Genomic DNA, 12,617 nt, shown 5'->3' with positions numbered 1-12,617 from the left:
CTCACAGGCTGGAGTCCAGGGGCAATAATAAAAGGAGAATAGAGAAAAGCCCACTGGGTGCAATTATTTTGCTTTGTATCCTGGCTGCCATGACAGGAACTGCCCTGAGCATCCTTCCCCTGTGGACCGAAACATAAGCCAAAATAAATCTTTCTTTCTGTAAACTGTCAGGGATTCTGCTGCCGTGAGAAATTTGAGTAACCCAGGCCCTGGAAGAGACAGCCCGAGCGGGCTATGTAGGATCGGAAGCCTTTCATTATCAGCGATTATGGGGCCCAGTGATCTTCAGGATGCCAGGGCCGGGGGGGGGGGGGGGGGGGGGGGGGGGGGGGGGGGGGGGGGGGGGGAGTCAGTCGTAAGTTGTTCCATTCAATACCCTTTCCTTCTCAAGAGATAGGGCCAGTATTTTGTGAATCTCTCTGGATTCAGGAGTCTATTGGGCACACGATTCTCATCCACTAATGGGATGCTTTGTAAAGCTACTGGTTTTGAATGGAGCCCAGAGAGAGCTCTGCAGCACATTCAGGTCACAGGGCAAGCAGCTGTCAATGCTGTCAATTCATCTCTAACACAACTGAGCCAATATCCTCAATACACATGGTGAAGCTTGGGTCTTCTGCAGAACCCTGGCGATTACTGCCATGAAGACTCACCCCTAGGGCTCTCACACATGGTGACACCTTCTGCAATAACGAACAATTCTGCTCCCAAAGCGCTAGTTATCATTACAAAACCCAATCTATTCAAATGAGCTACTCGTTGTGATCTGCGAAGCTAAGTGTGGTAAGGTGGGCATTAGCAGCTCCCGGATGTAAGTGAACAGCAGCGAAACCTACTAAAGCTTAGCTACAGTATCGGCTTGCTGACAGCATCCTACAGGGCTGAAGCACAGGGTTTACCACGTAGCCGGTGCAATGAACCAATGGTCACAGAGTGCCACAGCTTGCCTTCAGGAGCAAAAGGACCAGCAGCAGGACTGATCCGTTTTGCCCTGCTAGTGATTACCTGGTGGGATGGAACATGTGCTTTCAAGTTTTGGGTTTACTTTTCTTTTTCCCAGAGCTAGGTAACAAACCCAGAGCCTAAATACTAAAACCCAAACACATGCTGGGCAAGCATTCCACCAAGCTACATCCCTGATCCCCATATTTAGGGTTTTCTTTTGCATGGATTTCTGTGTTTGTAGGAAGGTTACAGATGCTGAATCTCCCATGTAGAGATCAGAGGACATTTTGTGTAGGGATAAGTCCCACCCCTTAGGGGGCGTGTTTGCCTCGGGCTAATGTTTGCCTATAAATTTGGCGAGCTGTGCGCCCAACCTCTGCTTCTGCTTTCCTGGTCTCAGAGGGAACGGTGGTTCTGTAAGTCTATTTCTCCATTAAAGTTGTATATATTTTTACAATCTGTCTGCACTCATTTACGCCGTTACATTTTGGCGCCCAACAGAGGGGCCCAACTCTGAGATTAAGAGTCTCATGCTCTACCGACTGAGCATGATGTCCCCTCTCCCAGTAAAGTTTGCCCCTGGGTTTAGGGACATCATTTAGGGGTTGGGAGGTTGGGGGAGGAATTTTATAAGCTCAGGGATCATTTTGAAAAAAAAAAGAGGGAATGATGGGATAATAGATTTATAAATGTGAGATACTGTTTTTAGACAAATATATTGGTATCGATTCTTGTATATTGATACAAAGTTAAATTATATTGACTATTGTATGCATGCTTGTTTCTACCTCTGTTTAAAACACTTTTTATGTATTGACATATATTGTATTGATATATATATTGTATATATTTACCATATTGCAGTGTACATTTCTACCTCTGATTAAGATACTTATATAATGTTTGTGTATTGATATATATTTACCATATTGCAATGTATATTTGTACAGTGTTTATATTTGGAGGTCATTATCCTCATTTGTTACACAGTTGTTTATTGTCTTAGTCTTTAAGTTAGATAGATATTGAGAATTATATAGATTAATATTCATCTAAGTTTATCATTTATAATTAGACTAATCAGGTTCTTTAGATATATAGAGATTATACTCAGTATAGATAGATAATCTTCAACCTCTTCAAAGAGCTGTAGAAAATGGCCTTTAATCTAACTCAGAGTTTCGTGATAGTGAGACACAATTGCTCCTGGCAACACCGCTCTATTCCGGAGAGAATGTTGAGCACCAAAGACACTCCACCTGGAACCTTTCTTTTTGGCAGAACTGGCCTTTGGGCAAAGAAATGCCCATACCTCAACCACTGACAGAGATACAGAGTGTGCATCAATGGATAAAACAGGACTGTCATATCCTGCCAAGACAGGGTAAGATAGTTTTGAAAAGTTCCTTGCCTTTAATAATTAATGGTATGTCAATTATGTTAGGCCTTAGCCAAAGTTGGTTGACTCAACATTGCAAACGAGACTTTGGGTGATTGCCCAGGTAGTCAGTTGTCTCTGTCAATTGTTGCACATTTTGGATAAATCTCATTTGTTAAGTAATATTTATTCCCTTCTCAGATCTTTGATGGAGGTGAAGATTATATAATTGTAGTTACTCTCTACATTATTTAGACTCGAGATAGAATGTTTAGCAAAACTTTTGTTCTCAATATTGTTTGTTATATTTATTTGTTATTATTGTATATAGTTGTATTTGGTTTAGTTCTGTCTTATTTAGACAAAAAGGGGAGATGTAGGGATAAGTCCCGCCCCTTAGGGGGCGTGTTCGCCTCGGGCTAATGTTTGCCTATAAATTTGGCAAACGTGCTCCCAGCCATCTCTTCTTCTGCTTTCCTGGTCTCCGCAGGAACGGTGGTTCTGTAAGTCTATTTCTCCATTAAAGCTGTATATATTTTTACAATCTGTCTGCGTTCGTTTACGCCGTTACAATTTTGCAGGACTCGGGTTCTCTCCTTCCACAATGCAGGTTCCCAAGATTTAAGTTACATCACCAGTCTTGATGGCAAGAGCCTTCACCCCAAGCCGTCTCACTGGCCCAACTCAGGTTTTGATGAATAAGATAACCTGATTCACTGTGGGACAAGGGCAGAAACCTTCTTCCATAAGGGAAACTAATCTGATAGATACCTCAACCATATTTGGGAGCCCAATTTGTGATTGGCAGAACTCACATAATTTCAAGGGGATACTGTCACTGCCACACAATTGAGCCAGAGCATTGGCTGGAATATGTGGGTATGTCCATGCCCAAGGTAATTGTGACTATGTGATTGCTATGACAACACCTAGAGTAACTAAGGCTGTCTTTAAAAACAAATGTGGTGGTGACTCCCTCAGCCACGCAATCTACATCTCAAGTGATGGCCAATGGGACATCTGGAAAGCAAGCTTGAGACGATGACCACCAGCCACATCTCTAGGCCAGCTCTAGTAGTGTGGGACTTGACTTGCCTCACTGCCCCTCCCATACGGTTCATAGATTGTTATGTAGCCATTACTCTGAAGGCCGTGTTAATGTGTGTGGGTTGAAGATCTGCATGGTACAGATGAGGAAATGATAAACTTGTGCCTGTCTGCCTTCTTAGTCCCATTGCTGCTACGTGGCTCAGCTACACACACTTGCTTTCCGTCCTGATGGACCCAGCCAGCCAGGAAAGGAATGCCCATCTGGGACATAACTCTTGACCACCGGAATAGGATTATTTGCTTTACCCATGTTTGAAGAATTCTGTGTATTCTACAGAGGCCTTTCGAATGTGATAGGAGCCCATTACTCAGAGGCAAGAAGTCAGCAGCACGCAATGATGGACTCCATCCCTCCCTGCATTTCCCTCTTCCCAGGCCCTTTTAGATCCCAACATAAACTACCTGCATACGAAGCCTTCCAGGCTTTGCTGATTCTGGTAATGAGGGCTAAGCTAAGAACAGACAAGAGACTGGCTGCATAAACTTCCAAAGTTAAGACCAAAGACACTTAGCAGCCTAGAGTACATGCTGTTCCCCATGATCTAACTGTCTCTGTGGAAGAAATCGTTACCATACTGTTTCCAGACTGAACTACCAAGTGGAGTAGCAGGTACTGTTATTAGTTAATACTATTTCATTTTTATCTTCATGGCTTTACGAGGTGAAAGGCTTTACTACCTCCACACTATAAAAAGAAAAAGGAAACCAGAATTCTACCTGCTAAATCCCAGCAGCCTTCATCCCAGGCTGGCTGTCATCCTTCTGTTCCTCAGCGCGCTCTCCGCCCTTGCCTGTCATCCTTCTGTTCCTCAGCACGCTCTCTGCCCTCACCTTCTTACCCCAGAGGCAGCCAGGTCAGATAAACCCAGCAGGCCCCTTGGCCTTTCATGTTCCTGTTAGACCTGTCAGCCTCTGGCTCTTCAGAAACTAAACCAAATGCCATCTCCCCAAACCTCTCACAGAGAGCTGCTTCCTTATCAGTACTTCATTTTCCCAAGTCTCTTACGTGTTTCACATCATTGTTACCTTCTGCTGTGCTCACCGATAAGGCTGGGGCCAGGCAAGGACCTATGTATTGGATCCTAATGAGTTCTCAGAGCTGTGCACTCTGGCTCTCTGGCTATTGTACCCTTAGCATACACATCAGCTGGCCATGGTTAAGACTCATTTGTGAATGACAGATTAAATGAATAAAGAAATGTTTCTTCATTGAGCTGGGCTCTTGGAAAGGAGATTCTATAACATCCAGCAAACACTAGCATCATTCTGACACACATTATCCCAGCACGAGCCACCTCTGCTTCCATTGTGAGGTATTAACATGCCTCAACAATAAACCCAAGAACAAAAGAATCTGTTCAGTGATAATAGATTTATTTATACAAGGATTGTGTCATCCTTGCCAAAATTAATAGGTGATATTCAAAGATCGGTCCAATTTTCCTTCCTGGATAAGTTTTTCCTTTCTGTCCTGTACAGAATAAAACAAAAAGAGACACAATATTAAAAAGCATGGCATGGCCATGGAATAAGTGCAAATCAGCAATGAAAATTCTCAAAAGTTAGTTGTAGTCCCATCCCTAAAGCCCAACAACTCTGAGGAAACAATGAGACCAAGTTAGGACTAGAAGAAAATAGCGCCACTCAAAAGTACCTTAGCTGTTTTCAGTGATGAGAAAGGAACTGCCCCATCCCAAACAGACATTGTTTTTGTTCTGAGGCAGAATCCCACCCTACAGCCCAGGTTAGCCTGGAACTCAGTCTTTAGCCTAGCTGGCCTCAAACTAAGGTGATCCTCCTGCCACAGCCTCCCAGGGCTAGGATTACAGGTATGAGCTCCCAGGCCCAGCTTCAAAGGTAGACAGCCAGAGCAAAAGCACAGCTGATCGACCAATCAAAAGACAGAGCTCTGATAGAAGAGAGGGTGGTTGGCTGATAATGTGGACGTGGGAGTGGCCTCCAGTCTGGATGGCTGCACAAGCCCTAGGACTGTGCCAGGAACGAGAGTCAGAGGGAGCAGCCTTCTCTGTGACCATGCAGCAAGGCCTCTGGTGACGGTGACTGGCAGGCTACTTCTGCCACCGTGAGGTTTAGTATGTTTGTAAAGTCACTCACATGAAGAACCCAGCAACAGAGCGCCTGCTAAGTGATCCGTACGCTCTGTTCACACTGGACCAATAAACCTCATCTCTAACAAATGCGCCAACAAAACTAAAGACTTCACCAGCATATCTGACAGTGAATCACAAAAGATGTCTAGTTTTAAGCCAGACATGGTGACTCATTCCTGTAATCCCAGTGCTCAGGAGGCTGAGACAGAAGTCCTCAAATCTGAGGCTGGACTGGGAGACATAGTGAGACCTTCTCAATTCTGTCTTAGCAAAAGTTCCTATTCACCCTCTAAGGAGAAAATTAACATTAGAAAAAGTTATTATGGTATTCATATGCTTAATAATCACACTCTAATTTCCTTATATTATCTGGAAAAAACAGAAAAGTTTTCATGAGCTAAGCTCTAATCTCACACATTTAATCTGACCCTTCTGTGACTTTTTTCTAATGGCAGAGTACACATTAAATTAAATCCGAAAGACCCATAGGCTACATGGTTTTTAACAAAGTATCAAATCAAATCGAAAACTCCAACTCTTCCGGAAAGGAATGAAGATACAAGATAGAAGGGAAAGGACTTTCCGGTGGGAGGGGCTTGGGAGCAACGGCCACAACACTGAGCTGGTACCTCTCATGGCAGTGCTAAACACCCTGCCCAATACTTACCCTGTCTGTTTTGAAAATGTAATACCAGAAGATGAGGGGCCCAAATGCCGCCACAGCTCCTAAAAGTGAGTTCTTGGGGGTGGGTCTGAAATTAGGATAAATATTTGTTGATCTTGCATAGGTCCAGCGAATCAAGGCAGGATCTTCCTGAAATTAATACAAAGATTTGTAAACCTTAAGGACATGTTGAGAAGGAGATTCATCAGGGCTGTTGTGAAGGAACACAAGGAAGCCTTCTGTTCTCCAGGGTAACTCACACTGCCTTCAGCTCTGGCTTCTGACCTCTACCTCCCAAGTGGGATTCCACGGCTGTGCCACCACTCCCACCAACCCATTTCTAACACTCAAAAGCTTTTTTTCCCCCTTTCTCTCCTCCCTCTCTTTTCCTTTTCTTTTTTGGTTTTGGTCTTTACAAGACAAGGTAGCCCTGTAGCCCGAGTCAGCATCATGACAATTCTCCAGTCTTAGCTTCCCAAGTGCTGGGATGGCAGGTGTGCACCACCACGTCTGGTCACAAACAACTGTCTAAGGATCCTGTTCAAATCCGGCACAGCATAAAGGTTCTTCTATCTGCAGCTAGCTTTCTATTTACTTAGGATTTAACTCCTAACTTGAAACTGGCAGAGAACCCCCCCTCCCCTTTACTTCCACGAATCCCTGACTTCTCCTTGCCCTGGTTCACTCTAACAAAGACAGACCTCAGACACTGTCAAGCTTCCTATTTTGCGTCTAGTACCCTTTCTAATGCTGTGACAACGTCCTGTTCCCTGCTTCATCAGCTGCAGGAAGATGAAAGCAGGCTTACTCTAACTCTGAATGATATGCTTTTGCTTCCTTTTGGTCCCGAGGAGCAAACCAAGGGCACCGTGTGGACTAGGCATGAGCTCCACCTCTGAGCTATACCGTTCACCATGAACTATGTTTCTAAACTAACTTAGCTGATGTTTGAAAAACAAACTATTACATTCCACACTATGAAAAGTCTTGCAAAAAAAAGGTCAAAGTTGTCAAATAATCAGCTTATCTTGGTTAAGAAAAAATAATTTAATATATTTATACTAAAATAATTTCCCAAGAATAGCAAATCTACCCCAAACACATAATTAAAGTTAATTAGCTAAATCCCCAAGTGATTTTGCAAAATTATTCTCTCCAATTAACTGACAAATTAAAATAAGCAAATAAAATCAGCTTTAGTCTTCAGTATGCAGCATGAGCGTCTAAGGTGCTAACGAACACCAAACAGCCGTGATTGGCAGGACTGAAATAAGTTCCACATTTACACTTCAAACTAAACTGCACTACAGCGATTTGACCCCGAGGTGACCAGCTGCAGCTCACAGGTAAAGCAGCCTGAGTGGAGACGCTTCCAGCCTTTCAATCAGGCGTGGGCAATCTGGGCAATGGCTCGCTCGCTACCAGTCAGAGAAGTCTAAAAAGATCTCCTGCTGCTCTAGAAACAATTACTATAATCATTCCATGCTAAGACCGTGGGGCTTTGCAGGGCTGTTTATTATTCCCTGGGGCAAACAGAAACTGCACAGAGTAAGAGAAGAAGAAGAGAGGATCAGCGTGTCTGTTCTGCTGGAGACTGCACCTGAATGCCTGCGAGATTTCTCAATCTGCCTGTCACTCGCAGCTCTGCACTTCAATACCTTCTAGAAACGAAAATTTCATTCCACAAAAGTACCAGTAGCTTCAAGACCAAAACCACAGGAAAAAAGCTGGAGAGATGGCTCCGTGGCTGAGGAGCTGGTTGTTGCTGCTGAAGAGGACCTGGGTTCAGCTGCCAGCACCCACATGGTAGCTCACAGCCATCTCTAACTCCAGTCCAACCGGCCCAATGTCTATTTCTGGCCTCCTCCAGCTCCAGGCATATACGTGGTACACGTTCAGAAATGCAGACAAAACACTCATGCAAATAAATTAAGTGAACAGGGGAAGGGCAACTTTCCATGAAGCCACTCAGTGGCCAGTGGAATGCCAGCAGCCTCCGGCAGAGAGACCTCGAACCTTCCTTCACTGTATTTCTGAGCCCAACTCGGCTTGGTTTTCCCCGCTCCACCCATTCTCTCTCCATCTCTTTTGCTCTTTTCCTTCCATTTTTCCAATCTTTTAACACTAGGCCTCAGCTTTTGCTGGGCTTTCTCACGTACATCCACTCCAGTAAAGTCAGCAGTCACATGACCTTGGGTCTTCATATGCTAACGGCTACTAACATTCTACTTCTACCCTTAGAAGCCCTGTTCTACTCATCATCTACTCATCTGGGAGTGGACATAACCACCTAACAGGCACCCCAAAAAACCAATCTGTCAATATTTCTTTTCAATCCACCACCATGCTTGCTCCTCTGACTCTTCTAGCAAGAGGAACTCGGTTGGCCGTGGAGTTGTCCTTAGCTCTTCCTGTAATCTCACACAGCGTCCATCTGACAGTGAAGCTGGCTAGAACTACTTCCAACACCCATCCAGCACTTGCCACTTCTGGCCACCTCCACAATTACTGTCACAGCATTAGCCAAGAGCCTTCACCGTGTAGAAAGCCTCCTGGCTCATCTCTCCCTGCTCTCAGCCCCTCACAGACAACAGAGAAAACAGTCTCCATGATGTGACTCTCTTCTCGGTAAAAATCTTTACAAGTCTGGTGGGATCAAGTCCCAGGAGCCTCTCTGACCTCATTTTGTTCTATCATTCTGTCCGTGCCTTTCCCTACTTTGTCCTTCAAAAACAACAGTCGGTGTGCACGTGGCCCAGACTTGACTCAGCCTCCAGAGCACTAGGATGCCTAACATATTTGAATTATCTCTCCACAAAGCAAACAAAAACACTCAATGCCATGTTCCAGACAGGGGCCTCCTTCGCTGTTACACACACACGGCGAAGCCCACGCTTACTTTTTTCTGTATCATTTAGCACTATCGCACATACTGATGACTCAGACTTAACATTCTTAATGTTTGTCATCCCCACTAGAAAGACAGCTAGATCCACAAGGACAGGAACTTTAGCTGGCTTTGTACCCTTACCTCATCATCTCAAATAGACTCATAATAGATCCTGAGCAAATTTCTGACCAAATCAGCCACTCCTAAAGATTACACAACGGGATCCATATATATTGCTTGGTAAATGATTAATGGAACAGCTGAAGAGGCAGGGACTATTAACTCTGCTACAGATGGGAAATGGAGAGTGTCCTAGGTTACAGAGATTAGAAGACAGACGACTGGGGATCAAACTTGACTGAGGCCTTATGCTATTTATTTTTTAAAAAAGTAAACAAACAAACAGGCCAGGTGTTGTGGAGCAGGCCTTTTATGTCAACACCCAGGAGACCGAGGCAGGTGGATCTCTGCGAGTTCAAGATCACCCTTGTCTGCATAATGAGTTCCAGGACAGCCAGGGCATGTATAGAGAGATCCTGACTGAAAACAAACGATAATAAAAATGATAGCACACTATCCAGCACATCAAACAGAAGCATCTCTTTCACCCTGTAAACACTGGTCTGGTTGGAGATACTATATCCATCTAGGAGGAGGACACTATATGAGGCACACAGACTAGGGTTCAAACCGAGCACTGTGACCTGATACAGGGTATATCTGTACGAGCACTATATCCTACCCATACTGTCTCCTCATCTAGAAAAGCCAAGAGAGTAACACAGCTTAATTCTATGAATGGGTCTGACATATAAATTACAAAAAAGAGAGTTTTTCAGGTCAGGTATGGTTTTGAAGGTGGCAGTAATCCCAGTACATGGAGCTGTGGCTGGGGGACCTGGAGTTCCCAGAAAAACAAACAAGACTTAGTACTGTATCTGGCCACTTAGTGTAACTTTCCCTTGGTTGTCCTCATAACTTTCAAAAATTCATAGAGAATGGGTACCCAGTTGGTGGAAGGTCTTCACTGGAGATATTTAGAGGGCACTTACAGCGGGAAGGGTCTAAAGTACACTTGTTAAAACACCAGTTTACTGAGATGTTACATAGTAACGTCACACACTTTTTCAGAGGGTTTCACAACTCTAGGTCTAAGGCACACCATTTCCAGGGGGACATTAAAAACCTACGTTTTAAAAGAGATTATATTATGTAAATTTCCCAGGGGTCATTGTCAGTATATGATGTCATGTGATCTGATTCCAAAGCCAAATGCTTCATCAAGCTTCGGGTTCTGTAACACACTGAATTTGAACATCCCCTACAATCTCGTGAGAGAGAAGTGTCCTTGGGAGTTAGGAGCTCAAAACAGCAGTTGACGCTGTACAGCTGGAAGTATGGGGCCTGATCACTCCCTTTACAAGGAAGATACTGCGCTAGATAGGTCACGTGTCACTCTGCCTCAGAAGATACGAAGGACCACATTATAGCCATGTTTCAGGCAAGAAACCCGAGACTATGCGGAGTTCAACAACGTTCTCCAGATGAGGAGGGGAAGTCGCCAAGCCAGGATGTAAGGCCAGCTGGGTTTGCAGCCGGAGCCCATCCGCTTGACCGCTGAGCCTACCGCCGAGGTCAAAGGGCCAAGGGCGTGTGGCTAGGGACCCGTGTCCAGCATATGGATTGGATGTGCCCACGAGAGATGCGGCTGCCCCGGCCCACAGCCCGCCCGGCCCCACTCACGATGTGCGTTTGGCGTTTGGGGTCGTTGTACTGAAGCAGATATTCCCGTTTAAGCCGGGCCCTTAAGCTCAAGCGCTCGACCTGCGCCTTTCGGGTCTCCGGAGACACGTCATACTCTGCTGGATCGAGGGTTTGGGGGAGAGTGGCCAGGGGCGCGGACTTATACTTGGAACCCGACATCTTGGCTCCCCGCGCACGTCTGCGCCTGCACGACTTTGAGGGCTGCCCGCTCTAGTTTGACCTTCAGGCTCTGGAAGTGCGCCTGCGCACGCCTTAGCACGCTCTGGCAGGAAGAAGTGGGGGAGTGGCGGAGCCTGAGATAGGGAAGAGCCTCCTCCACGCCCCTCGGCACCCGTAGTTTGCGCGTGCGTGCTGTTGTCCGCCCGCCTTTAGCGTTTTGTACGGAGTTGGCACGTGTTTCCCACCCTGCAGATCCATTCTTGCAGAACTAATTTCCTGAAGTTGAACAGAGGAGAAGAGACTGGGAAACTGCACTGGCTGTGGCTCCCGAAGTCCTGCCGTGCAGTGGGGGTTCATCCAAACTGGGTGACCTTGGAGAAGGTCATTTGGTGTCGCCCAAGTTTCCTTTCTCTTATCCTGGAGAAATGACCTTGACCCTGGGGAACTGTGGGGTTTAAATGAGACAAAGATGCAAAGTGCTTTACAAATATTCCGTAGCTCCCCGCACCTCCCCCCACCCCAAAAGGGGGAATGAACCTTTTTTTTTTGCAGGTTACCACATTAGGACCAGTCCACTGTTAAAGATGGGAGGAGAAAGATGACCGATCCAAATCATCAGGGCCAAATTACTTAAAGCAAGCAATGAAAGCATGCCTATTTCTTCTTATACAGGAGCTGCCATCCCTTAAGGTGGGGTTTGAGAGATCAGCACGGATGTGGGGAAGACGAGGATAACAAGGTAGCAATAACAGCCCTTTCGAATCAAAGCAAAGGTCGGGTTGCACTGAAAGACCTGGATAAATCCAGACCTCCCCAGCAGAAAGAAAATAGCCAAAAATCCAAGCAGGAAGAGAAGAATCAAAAATCTAGGATTAGTCGGTTAGTGACTGTGTTTCAAGAACTAGCTGAAAATAAAGTTAGGTTGTAATCTTGAGAATAATCTTGAGAAACAGGGAGTTTCCCCCGGTACTGTGTTTTAGGAACTAGCTGATTATGACCTTGGGAGTGGTCCTGAGAGGCCTTGAAATTGCCCCCTATCTATTTTGTAGATGTGAGACACAGAGGAGAGACTGGTATTACAGCATGAAACCTGGCTGTAGGCAATCAGAAAATGATGAAGAATGGAACTCCTGAGGGAATATCTTAGTTAAAAGCGGGGGGGGGGGGGGAGAACCTCTTAAATTCTTAGCACTCTTCAGGCACTGAAAATGAAAAGCATCTTTATGGATAGGAAAGTACGCAAGAGCATACTCCGGGCGGACGCACAATCCCGAGGCTTAGGAGACTGACGCGGGAGCTTTGAGCTCAAGGCCAGCCTGGGGTATACTCCAAACCTCTGCTTAAATATAATAAAAACAGAAAAGATGGTTTGAAGAGTAAATAAAGGCAATACATATACCCTTCGACATCGCCGCCACTATCACTATTACTAAGGGGGAAAAGCAACTTCAAGGCACACAACAGGGTCTTTAGGTTCCCATAAAACACTCCTCAGGAGGCAACCATGGAAATAATACCATGTAACTCCAGCAAGGAAAGCTGAATCAAAAGAAGCTTTAGTTTGGCTGAACCTTCTGGGGACATGTAGGTATGTGG

General features: G+C 45.3%; 1 protein-coding gene across 1 annotated transcript; it reads right to left on the bottom strand.

Moving 5' to 3' along the window:
* Positions 1-4,786: 4,786 nt before the first annotated feature.
* On the bottom strand, positions 4,787-11,086 carry Ndufb4 (NADH:ubiquinone oxidoreductase subunit B4). Its single transcript, XM_041673178.1, has 3 exons — positions 10,842-11,086; positions 6,212-6,358; positions 4,787-4,904 (listed from the first exon to the last, which is right to left on the bottom strand). The coding sequence occupies exons 1-3, from the start codon at positions 11,019-11,021 to the stop codon at positions 4,842-4,844; spliced, it is 390 nt and encodes a 129-aa protein (XP_041529112.1). The 5' UTR covers positions 11,022-11,086; the 3' UTR covers positions 4,787-4,841.
* Between the last annotated feature and the right edge of the window lie 1,531 nt (positions 11,087-12,617).

Source organism: Microtus oregoni, unplaced genomic scaffold (genome assembly GCF_018167655.1).
Source record: "Microtus oregoni isolate MIOR12 unplaced genomic scaffold, Mior012 000023F_ref0000262, whole genome shotgun sequence".
NCBI lineage: Eukaryota > Metazoa > Chordata > Mammalia > Rodentia > Cricetidae > Microtus > Microtus oregoni.
This window is presented reverse-complemented; position numbering and strand designations above follow the sequence as displayed.

Coding starts and splice junctions, on each gene's coding strand:
- Ndufb4 (XM_041673178.1), bottom strand. CDS start 11,021: ATGTCGGGTTCCAAGTATAAGTCCGCGCCCCTGGCCACTCTCCCCCAA. Junction 6,359..10,841: donor CCAAACGCCAAACGCACATC/GTGAGTGGGGCC, acceptor TATTAATTTCAG/GAAGATCCTGCCTTGATTCG. Junction 4,905..6,211: donor ACATTTTCAAAACAGACAGG/GTAAGTATTGGG, acceptor TATTCTGTACAG/GACAGAAAGGAAAAACTTAT.